Below are 16530 nucleotides of genomic sequence, written 5' to 3' on the forward strand. Positions count from 1 at the left end.
ATGGTATTTTGCTGAAATTAAATTAAAAATAAATAAACCAAAGTACATGTAACAATAATAAATGACTTGTTCCTGATTAATGTTCAAATGTATAAAAACAAATATTTGAAGAAAACCCCCAAAACAGAATACATATCGATGGTGACATTCTAGATCTTTCACCCCTTAACACAGTTCATGGGCTTTGTCTATATTTAGCTCTAGGGGTTTTCCATGTTTTTACGGGGAAATCCTCTTGTGACGTATTTCCGCTTTGCCTCATTACCGAATCAACATTCTCCATTTTGCCAGGAGCGGTAAGCTGTGTTGCCAAAATAATTATAAAAACTCGAACTGGTGAACTACTCTTGTGGCAGCAGTTCTTTTTATCATTCAATGAATATTGTGTGTTTGTCAGTAAGTTTTAAGTGAAATAGCTGATGAACTGTCAATTGTTGGGAAATGTTCGATGAATGAAAACCGTCTCACCTGTTTCTTTTGACAGGTCTGCGATCAGTTGATAGGTCTGTGCTTGCTTGACCCCCATGTAATCACAGGCATTTATCCTGGTTCACCGACCATATAATAATGCCCCACACGTAATCTCCTTTCAGTCGTGTCAGTCAATGTCAGCAGTCCAGCCAGTTATGTTCAAACAATTTTGTATTCACGAATACACAGAACAGCTAGGTGACCTAATGAGCGATAGAAAATTGAAAGTCAATTTGTTTGATTGCAGAGCGGAACCAATTGTACATTTGATTTTCTCAGTATCCTGTCACACGTACGTTTTCACGATTTCATTTTTTTCAGTGAACTGAGACCGTATTTGCATGATTTGAGTTAATTTAATCAGTGTTGGGGTTAGTATCATGTTTGTACATAGATCTAATTGCATCCAACCACAGTTGTCAAGATGATCAGAGAAAAAAGATAATCCTAGATGGTGCTTGTGTGGAGGTTTAAACAGGGTATAGGCCTATACATGCTAACCTTAGTGCTATGCACACTATGTATCATTACACGTGTGCTGAAGTCCTGTTAAATGCTACTACATCCAACAGTTCTGTAGATATCTAAGACTAAGCATACTAAGGGATTAGTTGTTCTGTTGTTGTTGAGCATTTTTCATTCAGAGTATCAAGCAAGCTGTTGTGTATCTGAACTGAAGTTGACTACTGAAGCTCGGTAAATACGAAAATGAAGCCAAAACACAGTGTTACACAATCTAAATAAAATGTCCAAATTATCTGACTATATTTGTTGACATTAGGCCCATGTAGGTTTTCAAGAATCAGTAAATCAAGTCTATCTGTTTTGCTTCAATTACTAGAGCTGCTCATGTACGTTAGGCACAGAAAGGGGTAGATATTGGTAGCAGTTTTATCGCACTACTGGATATGCCTGGCATTTGAAAACACACCGTTTTCTTCTAGACCAAAGTTTGTTGCTCCTTATCCTATGTTCTTTTCTTTATCTATCCAGGATACTGATGATCAACATTCCATGCAGCTTGTTCGATCATACATCCGCTATGCCAATGCAGTCCTAGAAATCATGAATAGGTGACGGACCTGCAGTGTTTTTTCATGATGGCATTGAAGCCAGTCCTTAAGTCAAAGGTAGATGAACTGTTCTTACGTTGGCTGAGTGAGACAGAGACCCAGCATGTTCTGAGAGAGAATCTACGTCAACTTGTCTTGGGGGAAACTTTGACTGAGCCTTCACCACGGAAACAACAGTCACCACGCCACCGTCCAGGGTCACCTCCATATGGATCCAATGCCTTCAAGCTACCAAGTCCCAGAAGCCCACGTCGTCCATTAACATCTAAAAATCACAAAAACATCAATGCAAACTGCAAGGTAAGTGAACTTGTAACTTGTTCCCTCAATCAAAATGAAGGTTCCATATTTCACAATATATACTGGTCGAATTTCTTTTCTGTGCATCCTGAAAAGAAATCACATTAAAATAACATTTGATTTTTGAGAATCATGCATGATAATGCAGTGTCCAACCCAGGCCGCGCGATTGGATGATTCACCCTAAAAAAAAATCTAATCGCCCCTCTTAAAAAAATCAAAGCGCGATCTGTCACGCACAGTCATTTCTTGTACAGTCTCTTATTTTATCAGCTGTTTATCCCTACCTTTAGATTGAATACTCACTAAATCTTTAATCAATTAACGAAGAAAGACAGTTCACAGCAAACATTGTAAACAACTGTCGAAGACCGATTGATAACAACCAGAAGTTTGAACACGAGTGACGTCCCTTGGGTAGCTGAATAAATTATCGACAGGATTGGCATAGGAAACGAAATTTGATTTACTTTAGTAGAAAACGTATCAAAACTTTGATCAAAATTATGTCAATAATATATATAATAAATATTCTATCTTGAATAGTTCTGAAAATATTTTTGAGCATTTTAGTTCATTTTAGTTTTGTTTCTGAAATCACACAATATGAATCACCGACTGTCATTGCAGATGATCTTTTGAATAGTAAAAACAAAAGAATTACAGACCTTTTTAATCAAAATAGAAAAAAGCACAAAGCATTGTTATTCATATCAGTTCTTTATTCTGATCTGTTACACTTTTATATGATGATGTTCCAGTACATAATACAAAATAAGACATTTTTGAAGAAAGCAATTATCCCCCCTACTTTCTCAAAATCCCTCCTATTTTCTACATGATGGGGGGACAAGTCCCCCCATTTTAATTCTGTGTTGGACACTGTAACGGGATGTACAAACACCTTGTCATGACTACCCACGATGACCCTGAAATTGCACGTGCATCCTCCTCATTGCATGCATAACTGTTTTTAACTGTCAAAAGCAACTTTGTTGACAGCAAAACCTCGTAAACGTTACACCATGCCCATCTTAAAATGATCGGTTGTGTGCAATTGGAAGGCTTATAACTGGAATTGTACACCATACAGTCAACCTGGGGTTGAAACCAAAAGATTGGCAAAACTATAGACTGACCACATTCTGGGGCGTCCATGAGTAATGCAATGTCGGCATGATAATCATATCTGCCTGGTTCACCTGCGAAATTAGTTTCAGACTTCAACTTTAACAGCCCACAGCATCCCTGGCTTATGTCATTATATTCCTGTGAGGAATCGATAACCAGAGCATGACATCCGAACATGTGAGGGATGAATAAAAACATCAAGGACGCCGACCCCAAACCAAGAAGTGATGTTGGTCCAGCTGCGGCAGGCTTTGGTCAAAATATGGAATGACATTGCACTAGCCTTCCTTAACCATGTTGTGTCATCAATGAGGCGCCATTGTCCAGCTTCTGTTACTCCTAATGGTGATCATACCGAAACTGACATGTGAACTGACGATTGACCCCAAGCCACTTTCAGCTTGAGATGATGTTTATAGAGGACATGTGTTGACAGTGTCAGGATGAATTCATGTTTCATGGAATCAATGTATCGTTCTGTTACTAAATTATTCTTTGTTCGCATTAATGTAATATTTCCCTTGGACGTCTGTGATGCACAGGAACTTTTTTCCGCTGGTATATCAATACTCAAATCTAAATAAAGGTATTGTTTTGTATTGGTTAGTGTGTGTCAAAACATTTTGAGTTTACTCGGCTTTGGACAAGTGGCTTAGGTTAAAACTTGCTTATTGATACAGTAAACTACTCTTAATACGAACTCAAAGGGGCCACTATGTTTAGTTTTCTATATCCGTCTTTCGTGATACGCATTTCGACCAGCAGATCAAGTCATGTTACATCATGTTACTTGATAAATAACAAAAGTAAGCACTGTACATGTACAGAATATATCCACTTCAATCACTGTGTTACTATTGTTAATTGAGGGAGTAATTTGAGGACAAGGTGTCAGTACTTAAAAGTCAATTAATTGCCTTCAATTGTTTATTGATGCTTTGAACAGCAGCGCTTGGCTGTGAATGATTTAAAGGGCAGATTGGTGGCACGTGAGGATATATCCATCGTTATATCCATCAACTTTATGTGATAAATTATGGACAATGGCTGGGACCAATGTAACAGTTTATTATATGTGTCAGTTCGTGATAAGTGTGTTCATTATAACTGTAGTTTACTGTACATTAATCTCACACTAAACTTGTAAGAAAGTTGTAACTTGTGTCAAGCCACAAAATATAAAGATGCACTGACATTTTGGTAAATCATTACAGCCCTTCCAGGGTTCTACATTCTTTGTGCCATTCGGCCGAGTGCACACCTAAAACTGTAATGTCACGGTGAATACCTTACCTGCATGCCCCTATGGCACACTTAATTTATTGATGAAAGTGACTGACGAGTATGTAAAAATAATTTTATAAATAAGTATAAAAACAAACTGAATTTCCTTTTTGGAAAACGATGATCAGCACGATTTAACTCTTTCAACACAGAGTCCCAATACACCGCAGGCCGGTAGACAGGCCAAGCTAGTTGTAGTCACGTCCAAAGAGTATATAATTTTATTAACCTACCTGTCATATCATTCATTTATTAAATCTGTCACGTTTCACATCGTCTGAAATACATATTCTATTTCAATTTTTTATTTTTTTATTCTTAGATAAAAAGATTATTCACTAGATCTATTTCCTGCAATGTTATTGAAATTAATATTCTCGGACACACGCTTCGACAATGTGTCCACATCAAACAACTCAAAAAGCAAAATAATTCGTGTCAATCAAATCTTTAAATATATTATACAAAAGTAAAAAATAAAATCAACAAAAATATATCTGGAAGTTGTCACACTTACATCTAAGTTATTACATCCATCTTTTCGTGCGATCGCGTGTAATATGAGTCAAATGACATCTCGGCTTTCGTTGCCTCTATTTGTTGACTTGGACAAGATGTTTAATGCCAAAATATTAATATATGCACGAAAAATCTTTGTAACAGCTCGTAACGTAGCACGATATATCCACGAAGTTTCATATTTTTAATATAGATCGTGATTTCCTGCTTAAAACATTCAGAATAACATGATTTAACAAAAACCTTTCGTCAAAATCTGAAATTCATCAAACACGAGGACAGTACCATTGCTGTAATTTGATTCCGTCAAAAAAGCATCATTAGAAATAAATTTTTATGCCATAAAATCGCATGTTACAGCTATGTAAAGACTCCAGTCGAGTTTAATATCGTGTAGAAATGAGTAACTTCAGTAAAGGGTGTTTCAATTTTCTGATTGATTATCCATTCTAAGCATAATTTGACTTGAATAAACACTATGACAGTCACTTGACTTGTATTTGAATTATGATTAATCAATAAAACAGTTTAGAGGCCAATGTGTTTCCTGGCACACCTAAAACTGTGATGGCACACTTAATTTGGCACAACTGTGCCCATTGGAACACTGGAAATAACACAATTCACAATTTTAGCTCGAGTCACTGATTACATTTTACATTAGAATGTTATAAATTGAATGGGTCAGGATTGAAATTTTCAGTCCCTTGTCAGTAGGTCATTGACTGGGGGTATATCACAGAGATGGGTGTGGAAGTGACCAGCCAGTAAACATGGTAAAAGAAAAATAGGTAGAAAATTTGTAAATTTGAGGAAAAAAGTGTTTAATCTATTTATCTGTTAATACAAGGACTTAAATTGAAAATATGTTCAAGTGTCTGATCATAATAACATATTATTTTACCAAGTCATCAGACTGTTTTGTGATTTTTAAGTGCATCAAATTATAATTATCTTAAGGCACTGACCTCAGACTTACATGTTTCAGGCATATGTAGCATGTTGAAAGAAGATCATTAATGGTATTCTCATTACAATTTACACATCCAGATTTGAATGTGTTCAAATGGGGCTAGACATCAGTTTCATCAGACTAGTCCATGTTTCCTTTTGGATTAATAGTGTAACAATGTTACTACATTTTGGAGGATAAATCTAGTCTGCAACTTTTTAAAAGTCTTGAACAAAGACACTGCTGAATGCCACATTTGCAAACATCTTGTAGTCAGCCAGCATGGCCTATCAATCAATATGACAGTTGTCATCCACAATGGGTCAAATAGCATCTCATTAGTATGTTACTGTTTTTCACTGTATGTCACTGAACAGAACCAGTGCAACCTATTACCATATTGAAAAATGCAACCTACAATTTATGTCCACATGCACCAAATTGTGCCTGACTAACCCTTACTTGTTCTCACAACATCGACTTTTGAACATGCTCAAAATTATTTACCCTACTACATCACTAATCCCTGTCATCATAATATGAACATGGATGAATTCAGCATTAGTGGACAAAAAGGTACGGAATACTTGTCAAGGATCAGAAAGGTCAACAACGACGATGAGGCACTTTCATTCATAAATAATAGTAAAAACGTAATAGCACTACCAAGTATGGTTAACATTTCTTGGAAATTGAATGACGCGAATGTATGAAACGAAGTAGTCAGACTATGAACCTACTACCATGGACAGAAAAACACTATATTTTATTGAAATAAGGAGCAGTGATGAGGATAAACACACTTATATTTCATTGGTATATTTAAACTAAAAATCATCATCCATGTTGTGTTGCCTGAAAATAAAAACAAATCATATCCTTCAAACAGACTTGCATAGCAAATATTCTTTCCAAGTTTTTTTTGTTTCAATACAAATAAGCAGAATGCACTCTACAAAGGTATTTTCTCCACAAAATCTTCAACAGAATGTTTTGCACAGAAAATAATATTTATGATATATTTTTGCAAGTCATCTTATTTCTGTAAACATTGACTTTATGCCAGAGAAAAAAATACATGTCCGATGCCCTTTTTGAGTATGCCGTTGCCCATAAGTTGTGTTGTCATTAGCTGTATTGCCAAGGGGGAACATGGGTAACCAATCAGTGGATGTCTTTCACTGGATGGTGTACCTGGCATTTGTTTCAACACTCATGAAAGACTAAAGATTTGTAAACATTCTGTGTCGCTTTATTGCTGTTTAGTTATTTTATTTCAAACAAAATAAGTTAATTGAAATATGATCAATTACAGAGTTGAAGATTGATTCCTTGCTCTTCAGCAACCCATGCTTGTCATAAGAGGCAACTAACGGGATCGGGTGGTTAGACTCGGCTCGCTGACTTGATGCATGTCATAGTGTCCCAATTGCGTGGACCGATGCTCAGAATGTCAATCACTGGATTATCTGGCCCAGATTTGATTATTTACAGACCGCCATCATATAGCTTGAATATTGCTGACTGCGGCTTTAAAAAACAAACAAACACTATCCTTGGTTGGAAACTGATACCAACCTATCGTCATTGAATTTGATTAACTGGGAACAGCACTACCTCGTATGTCACAACTCACTTGATGTCCTCAACTGATATGTTTGTTTAGTAATATTATAGATGCCTTGCTAATAAGTTCACAGACTTGAATTAACAGCTGTAGCATAGGGTGGTATTAAGATGAGATAATACTTTGCTATCATTTTCATATTCCTTGTGGTGAAACATGACACTAGCTAGGGCAGACATTGCTGACATTTGGTCACATGTCTTCTGTGTTTGTTGAATGCTCCTCCCCCAAGTGGAGACTATTCCAGGTGAACACTTGATGTCTGCCCCTCTGTTACACACCAAGACAGCAGTGTTGTGTGTGCTGATTGTGGTATGGATAGTTCGTTACCTCCGACGTGTATCTCCGACTGCCTGAAACCCACAGGGAAACTGGTGTGTATGATGCTACAAGCTGGGCTACTATGGCTGTAGTCATGGTAATATTGCTGGTTATCACAGGGAAACTGGTGTGTATGATACTACAAGCTGGGCTACTATGGCTGTAGTCATGGTAATATTGCTGGTTATCACAGGGAAACTGGTGTGTATGATACTACAAGCTGGGCTACTATGGCTGTAGTCATGGTAATATTGCTGGTTATCACAGGGAAACTGGTGTGTATGATACTACAAGCTGGGCTACTATGGCTGTAGTCATGGTAATATTGCTGGTTATCACAGGGAAACTGGTGTGTATGATACTACAAGCTGGGCTACTATGGCTGTAGTCATGGTAATATTGCTGGTTATCACAGGGAAACTGGTGTGTATGATGCTACAAGCTGGGCTACTATGGCTGTAGTCATGGTAATATTGCTGGTTATCACAGGGAAACTGGTGTGTATGATACTACAAGCTGGGCTACTATGGCTCTAGTTATGGTAATATTGCTGGTTATCACAGGGAAACTGGTGTGTATAATACTACAAGCTGGGCTACTATGGCTGTAGTCATGGTAATATTGCTGGTTTTCACAGGGAAACTGGTGGGTATGATGCTACAAGCTGGGCTACTATGGCTGTAGTCATGGTAATATTGCTGGTTATCACAGGGAAACTGGTGTGTATGATACTACAAGCTGGGCTACTATGGCTGTAGTCATGGTTATATTACATGTTATCATTTTCTTTTATCAATTTAACTGTAAGCATTGTTGAGGGTGCAGACTTCACATCTCATGATGTGATAGGTGCTTCATCTTATCCAGAAGGTTTAGCTATCTGTTTTGAAGCCATCTCCTCCATATATATGCAAAGTGACTTTTGGTAAGACTCTTGGGGTGAAGGCTAGGGGAATTTGTCACCTGGCATCTTTTTTTCCGCTTCATATCACATAAATTTCATTTGCTGAAGTCATCATAGTCATACATTCACAAGATTCACCTTTTGTCTGACACGAAAATCAGCAAATACACTGAAGGCTTCACTAAGAGGAGAAGGGAGATAACTCTGACCCTCTTATCGATGCTGTGGGTATGTGTCGGCCTTTTGTGCCTAGCTGTGTGTTCAATGTCTACAACTATAGTGTGCCTGCACATGACACACATGAATATATATATCATGTTTATATGGTAAAAACTAATGTTGCAGATGTTGATGAACAAAATTTACCCTGTCAGATATGAAGTTTGTTTTGTTCAACAACAGTCACTTGAAAGTTGTTTAGAAACTTTGATGCTTTGAAATGCAGTGATTGTCACTTTACATGGAGTAGAGCAGGTCAGTAGAGAGAATTGCCATTATGTCATTTTGTAGGCAAATAGACTGTAGATAAGATCACTGTACTTTTTTGTTATGATAAGATAGTAAATGGTATTTTTGTTACTCAATATTAGAAAGAAATATTAAGTGATTTCTCCTGTCTCGTGTTTTTGTGTACTTCTGACTTTCATTGATGAGTTTGTTAGGCAGCTCATTATGAAAAATGATCTAGAAAAAATGAAACAAGTCCATGTAAACTCAGTTTATAATATTAAGAATGCCTGCTAATATACAGCTGGTAGAATGTCACTTTTGTTTGATACAAACTTTATTTTGAAGTAAAACTTTTTGGAATTATGTAGGGCTTGACAACATCTTTAGTGTCACTATTGGTAGCATATTTTCACTATTACACCACGTTTTGTTCAACTGCATCCTTTTATATCCCCTCACACCTTTGGAATAATTTTGTATTGATAAACAATCCATTCCCAAGCAAAATGAGTGTGGTGTAGTGTAGCCCACATTTTCAAATTCAATGGGGCATTTTAACATTGTGCTGTATGGGCAAGTGTGGGTGTACCTCCAGAATGACTAAGTAGACACAATGTATGGATAACAACTTCTTTAATACTGTAAAGGCAACATGTCAGTATACCGTTGTCAAACAAGACTGAATGAGGATGTTGTTGTTGCATTAGGTGTGTAATGACAACAGAAGGGTTATGTGGTCACAACATGATGGACAGAGAACACATGGCTAGAAGCCAATGGGACATGAAGCCAATTGAACAGGATAAGTTTGTAAAGTTGTAGTGATTATTGCTTAATTAGTTCATAGTTGGAGGATGGGATTAGATAGCCTTGATCTCTATTGATTGATGGCTTGTGGCGGCGAATGGGCTGATTAATGAGTGATTTCAGTAATTGGTTGCAAATTAGGTGTGTCAGAGTTGGAGTGCGAGACTATCGGATGAATGGGTCTAAATATCATTGATTTAATCGGTTCCAATCACTGTCGTAAGACTATGTTAAAATTATGGAAGTTACGATCATCTTAGCGCTACGATTGCTTTGTGGAACAGGGCCCTGGACTTAATTAGCATTGATAGGTTAAATGGCAATGGACAGTGGGCAAACAGAAGGCCGGGAGTTTTGGCACCCATAGGTAAACGGGAGGCTGCTAGAAAAGGTGACATCTTTGATGACCCAGACCCAAACCAGCTCCATCGCCCATCAGTATCACCATACCCTACCAAGGCCCTTTCACTCATCAGGTGTCCCGCCTCAACAAGAACAAAGCCTACAAAGATCTCACCTTTTCTAATGGCAAGTTAATCAAGACCCATCTACAAGCCAATGGCAGAGGCACAAGCAGTGTAAGTCCCAACCCCCGACAATGTATATACCAGACTCCTCAACACCAGAATCAAAGAACATCAGACCTCTGTCAACAAAGTAGACCGGAAACCGCTGTTTCCGAACACATCCTCAAGAACCAAGACCATAACATCATGTAGGAAGCCAACTACAACAACTGGCACCAAAGAAAACTACAAGTAGCCATTGACATCAGGAGACACCAGCCAGCCATGAACCGTGACTAGGGAATGTCAGGCTTGGGAGTTATTGCTTTGATCTTTGCTAGTGCCAGTTTTCTTGCTGGCTTCCACTTGCCCATTGTTATTTCTATTCTTTTACTTATCAGTGCTAATTATGCGTCATAGATACCAAACAGTGTAAACTTTTCGGCATGATAAATTGGTTGTGTCTTTAGTTGCTTAATACGGTGTCATATTAGGTTAGCAGAAAAATATTGGGCGTGAGCCATATACGGCAGCTAAAGACACCATAACTAATAATATGCTCGCTGCCTCATATCATTCATTCACCTGATGAAGCAGTTAGCATATACTCCGAAACGTTGTTCCTCATAATAAACATGTTTACTGACAAGAGTAACTGAAACAGCCATAAAATCTTCAAAAAAGCGTTTTCCTTAAATCATGAATAGTTTCCAATGCTGGCTACAACACACAACCCAGGTGGCCTGGTGGTTCCACAATCAGGAGATTCCCCTGGTTTTGTTTCTTGGCTTGTCAGCTTGTCCAGGCTTATCACCATTACACCATAATCGTTGGTTTAACCAAACTGTTTCAGGTCTGCGTGGGCTAAAACCTGCATGACTTCAGGATGTGATCCCGCATCAAGCTGACATGACAGGATGTAACTGAAGTACTTGTAAAACAGCCTTAAACCCACTCTTGCAGTCATTTCGATTGGAGTTCTAACCCCAGGGTGTGAAAGTTTAAACATTGTCTTCAGTTTGATTTGGAGTAAGTCTGAAGAAGTTAATATTTAAATAATCTTAAGAAGGCAACATGAAAAAAGGGTAGGCATGTCAAACATCTAGAGGCCAAAACACTTGTTTAAAACAAAAGAAACTATAGCAAGAGACCATTACTCAGGTATAATTACATAGAATTATTAAATATTAATAAAATGGAACTAATCAGGAATATCAATAGACAATAATTTCCGGAAAACATGCATTGACTATCATAAGTCAGATTTGACCCAGAAACCATATCAGGCAAGTCGTTTTAGAAGCTGGAGAAAACGGGAGTTTTGATCAGTAATTGTTGAAGTTGGATCAGTTGATCAATGATTAGGTATTTGGGATAGGTGATTGATCTGTGGATGACCTGATGAGTTACGAGCAACACTACAAGCACTTTCTTGGGACTATCACCTTTCTTGCTTAATCTGTAAGTGCATTCAATTTACTGTGTTTCAAATCATTCAATCAACAGCAAAATAACTGAGCTTTTGACACATTGTGGAACTTCTGGTGTGATAGTCTTGTTCAAGATAGTCTTGTCATACTGCAGTCACTGTTGTACTAGGAACAGACACCAGTCCATGTCAGTCTCATGATTCAGTCATACTGCAGTCACTGTTGTACTAGGAACAGACACCAGTCCATGTCAGTCTCATGATTCAGTCATACTGCAGTCACTGTTGTACTAGGAACAGACACCAGTCCATGTCAGCCTCATGATTCAGTCATACTGCTGTCACTGTTGTACTAGGAACAGACACCAGTCCATGTCAGTCTCATGATTCAGTCATACTGCAGTCACTGTTGTACTAGGAACAGACACCAGTCCATGTCAGCCTCATGATTCAGTCATACTGCAGTCACTGTTGTACTAGGAACAGACACCAGCCCATGTCAGCCTCATGATTCAGTCATACTGCAGTCACTGTTGTACTAGGAACAGACACCAGTCCATGTCAGTCTCATGATTCAGTCATACTGCAGTCACTGTTGTACTAGGAACAGACACCAGTCCATGTCAGTCTCATGATTCAGTCATACTGCTGTCACTGTTGTACTAGGAACAGACACCAGTCCATGTCAGTCTCATGATTCAGTCATACTGCAGTCACTGTTGTACTAGGAACAGACACCAGTCCATGTCAGCCTCATGATTCAGTCATACTGCAGTCACTGTTGTACTAGGAACAGACACCAGTCCATGTCAGTCTCATGATTCAGTCATACTGCTGTCACTGTTGTACTAGGAACAGACACCAGTCCATGCTGGATCGGGTCCAGCACTCACCTACATGTCAGTATTTTGAGTGACATGTAATTTGTAGCATGTTGACTTGTGGGATACCCCTCTGTGTCATTCAACATCAGAAACCATACAGTTGCATTATCAGTAACGATCACTGTTGGGGACTGTAAGGCAGTGGCTGGCCATTTAGGCAGACTGTTCCTGTATAACTGTCTTGTATGTATCTCTACTTACTATCAATACCCACATGGGCTTATGTAGTCACTGGCTTGATTGGTTTGTCTGCACCACTCTCAAACTTACATATTGTTGGCCACATTTATAAACATGTTTTAAACTGTGATGTTGCTATGGCAGGTACCTCTGATCCACTTGCCCACCGATCCCTATGCTTCTCTCGTGTTAAAAACCTGTAAAAGTTCATGTAATTGTGTAGCTCCACAGTTTGACTCGTATCAACATTTCTTCTCAACAATCCTAGTTCTGATATTTAGGCATAGTTAAATTAGGCTCATTAGCTTGTCCTGTTTCCGTTTCTTGTGAAATGACTCCCTGTTTCTACTAAGTTCCTGACTCAGGATATGCGTAGCTGAATTCATGGCCACTGAGGTTATGACAGAGGGACACTCACATTTTAGGAGTATTTCTCCTTCCTTGTGTATCTTGATGCTAGAAACATCCGTTTGGCTTCAAAGGTTTTGTTATATTATGATATCATTGTTGAACTTTTTGGGATGGATTGTTGTGGTAAGAATTCAGATTTTGGTTCTGACAATTTCTTTTCATATTTTTTAAGTCAACGTGATGTTGGAATCCAACACATTTGATGTGATACCCCTAATCCTATTTTCACTGAGTCCCATTTGACATGACCTGTTTGTTTCAGTCAGTAGTGGCACCCACAGAATTAATTATGTTTTCATTTTAAGTGTTTCAATCAACAGTGCATCATGTTCATCATATTGTATATTTATGTCATTATATTGTAGACTAAGTTCCACTCATGCAAGATGTTCTGCATTATGCTCATGACTCTCAAAAACAAAGGTGATTCCCAGTTTTCACAGGCTGGGTGATGAATGATCATCAAAATTGGATACTTAATGACCAGGGTTAGATATTATTTTTTTATTTTCACTTGCCTGTGAATTAATTATCTGCTACAGAAATCTACCTAATGGTAAAAGTGGTAAAAGGAAAAGTCACTGGTCCTTACAAGACTTGACTAGTGTCAGAATAGCAGAGTAATGTTAATTTTGAAATTAACACATCAAGACATTATTATCCATTACTAGAATGCGATTGATGCCTTCAAACTTGTTGTTGGCATGCACAAAGTCAAGTGTATTTCTGAATGCTCATGACTCAACCAGTATGACCAGAGTTTTTAAGGAAAGGTTTTTGGCCTGTCCAAAGTGAAGCTGACCCTCCTGTTCAGCTTGCGAGGAGTCTGTTTGTAGGGGGAGCTTCATGCAGAACTCCGCTGTATAGTTTCCTTAATGATAGTTACTCACAAAATAAGACACTGACAGAACTGTAGGTGGCTGTCATGCTAGTCATGTTTATGATGTCTATGTGATGTCAAACTCTCCTTCTTGTAATGATGACACAGGCTTTCAAACCTTGGGCATTGCGGGTGTACAAGATATCATTTTAACCAAGGAATATTTTGTGTCAGACATATTAAATAGTATGATGCTGTGTATTTATGAGGTAGTTATAGTATCCCAGGTGATGTGTTCATTGAGTATTGAGGACGACATCCCCTAGCACAACCAGGGTGAAGTGAAGCCTGATATTGAAAGGGATTAGCCAGTTTCAAGTCAAATTCAGTTGCTGGCTTAGTGTGCCGATACAAACTCATTTGATGTCTTTTATCCAATACTATCATTCTTGTTGGAGTAGGTAGCCCTTCTACATGTTTGTGTTTTGTGAAGGAATGTTTATCAAAGTTCTGTTGATATGATAACATTCAAAGCATAGGTCATATTACTTCTACTTGTTCTAATGTTGTGTTGACTTCATGAAAATGAGTGTTGTGAAGTGGGGTATATCCCCACAGTCTACTGTTGCAGTGTTGTCTATGAGGGCCAGGTAGATAAGCAATGAAGGATAGTTGTAGCTGGTCTACAAGGCCATGAACCCTACAGCTGTTGAGGTGGCCGTGACTGATTGAGGTGCCAGCTGGTCTCTAAATACCAAGCTGATCAGGGAGGAGGGTACACATGCATGAAAGTTATCAGAGTTCCTGTAGCCATTGCCTTAACCTGCCTGAAGTGATGAAAACAGAAAGACCATTAGATTAGATGTCTTTAAAATTGTTCTTTGATCATGCCAGTGTCAACTTTTAACTGATGTTTATGTTGGACTGCTGGCTTTTTATTGTCAGTGGGTATATAAATATGTGGAGATTATTACAGGAGTGCATGTGTCATACAGTCAAAATGTTCTCCAAGATTTGTAAAACCAATTGAGTCAACATGTCATAAACAGCCTTTGAGCATATGGTATAGAAGGAAGAACAGGATTCATTCTTCAGAATATATTATGAAAACTTGAATCTTCCTCAGTATTCTGCAATCTTAACATCTTCGTTGCTATGACAACTACCAGTCTATCTTCTTGGAGGAGGTGACATGCTTCAAATTATTTTGCTATATGATAAGGTTATGGAATTAAGCGTGGTGTATGCAGTGTCAGGTTACACCCTCGGTTGAGTGGAGCCTGCAGACAGGGCATTCAGGCTGTCAGGCTGGTAGTATCAGTGTACAGCAGGGAGGGGGGCCTGCAGCAGACCATGGAGGCGGACTGTTGATAAGAATGACTGTACACTTCCCCATACCCTGTTCCCACTTTTTCATTAGTCAAGGTAGTCAAGACTTTTCTTAAAGAGTTTAAAGATTTTGTTGACACTAAAAAATGAAATTGAAACCCAAGTTTTATCTGAAAAGCACTGTTGATTTCCTCCAAATTCAAACTTGCAAGTTTACCATAATGATACTTTGTATGTTTTAACTGCAAGCAAAGTAATGCATCACATGACTTAAACACTTAAAAACTGTGAAATTATAGTCCAGCCTGCTTAGAAAATGAGGTACATTCAACATTTTCCACAGTTTGGTGGTAAGTAAAATCTCCCACAATAGTAAATACCCCTCTTCTGTAGAATGGAATAATGCAGGGCATATTCCCAAAGGAAGTGTGTGCTCTTAACTCAGATGCCACTGGCTGTGTGTTCTCTGTGCTGTAAGCACATGTGACATGCACCAAGCATGTGCAGCTTGACAGTTTGACTTACATTCAGCAAGAAACTCTGGACTACGTGTGTTGTCAGGCTAGAAACATGCTGGGGTTTAGTAGACTCTAATTAATCTTGGTGAGAAAAGTGAACTTGGCATTCAAGTCTTGGTCTCAATTCTTGTTTTCTTTTTTCTTTTCTTTTTCTTTTCTTACATAGAAAGATTCTAGTGTTAATTTTAAACTGTGATTACTCTGTTTCTGGGATCAGTTCTTGTTATCCCATAGCATTGCGGAGAGATAATGGGATCTGTCATTCTGACGATCCCTCTTTTTCAAATGCTGACTCGAACGATATTATGGACATACTGATCAATTACATTTGAACACAAGTAGGACTTTTTGGCTTGTGGTTGTAGAGAGTGACAGCTACAGCTGGGTGGTGGTAGTAGAGGGTGACAGGTACAGATGGGTGGTGGTGGTGACAGGTACAGCTGGGTGGTGGTAGTAGAGAGTGACAGGTACAGCTGGGTGGTGGTTGTAGAGGGTGATAGGTACAGCTGGGTTGTGGTTGTAGAGAGTGCCAGGTACAGCTGGATGGTGGTTGTAGAGGGTTACAGGGACAGCTGGGTAGTGGTTGTAGAGGAGGACAGCTACAGCTGGGTGGT

The 16530-nt window shown here is 38.5% G+C and overlaps 1 protein-coding gene across 2 annotated transcripts in view; it reads left to right on the top strand.

Annotated features, from left to right (window-relative positions):
- The first annotated feature begins 274 nt into the window (after positions 1-274).
- Positions 275-16530, top strand: part of LOC139447469 (serine/threonine-protein phosphatase 2A regulatory subunit B'' subunit alpha-like) — a 75496-nt gene continuing 59240 nt past the window's right edge. The window contains exons 1-2 of one of the 2 annotated variants that reach the window (XM_071228858.1): positions 275-296; positions 1465-1844. In XM_071228858.1, coding sequence (XP_071084959.1) covers positions 1569-1844 — 276 coding nt within the window. In that variant the 5' untranslated portion in view covers positions 275-296; positions 1465-1568. Of the gene's footprint in view, positions 297-1464; positions 1845-13274; positions 13373-16530 lie in introns of those variants that run through there. The other variant, XM_071228859.1, reaches the window with a different exon arrangement.

This window comes from Haliotis cracherodii, unplaced genomic scaffold (assembly GCF_022045235.1).
Source record: "Haliotis cracherodii isolate W230 unplaced genomic scaffold, xgHalCrac1.p SCAF_7, whole genome shotgun sequence".
Taxonomy (NCBI): Eukaryota; Metazoa; Mollusca; class Gastropoda; order Lepetellida; family Haliotidae; genus Haliotis; species Haliotis cracherodii.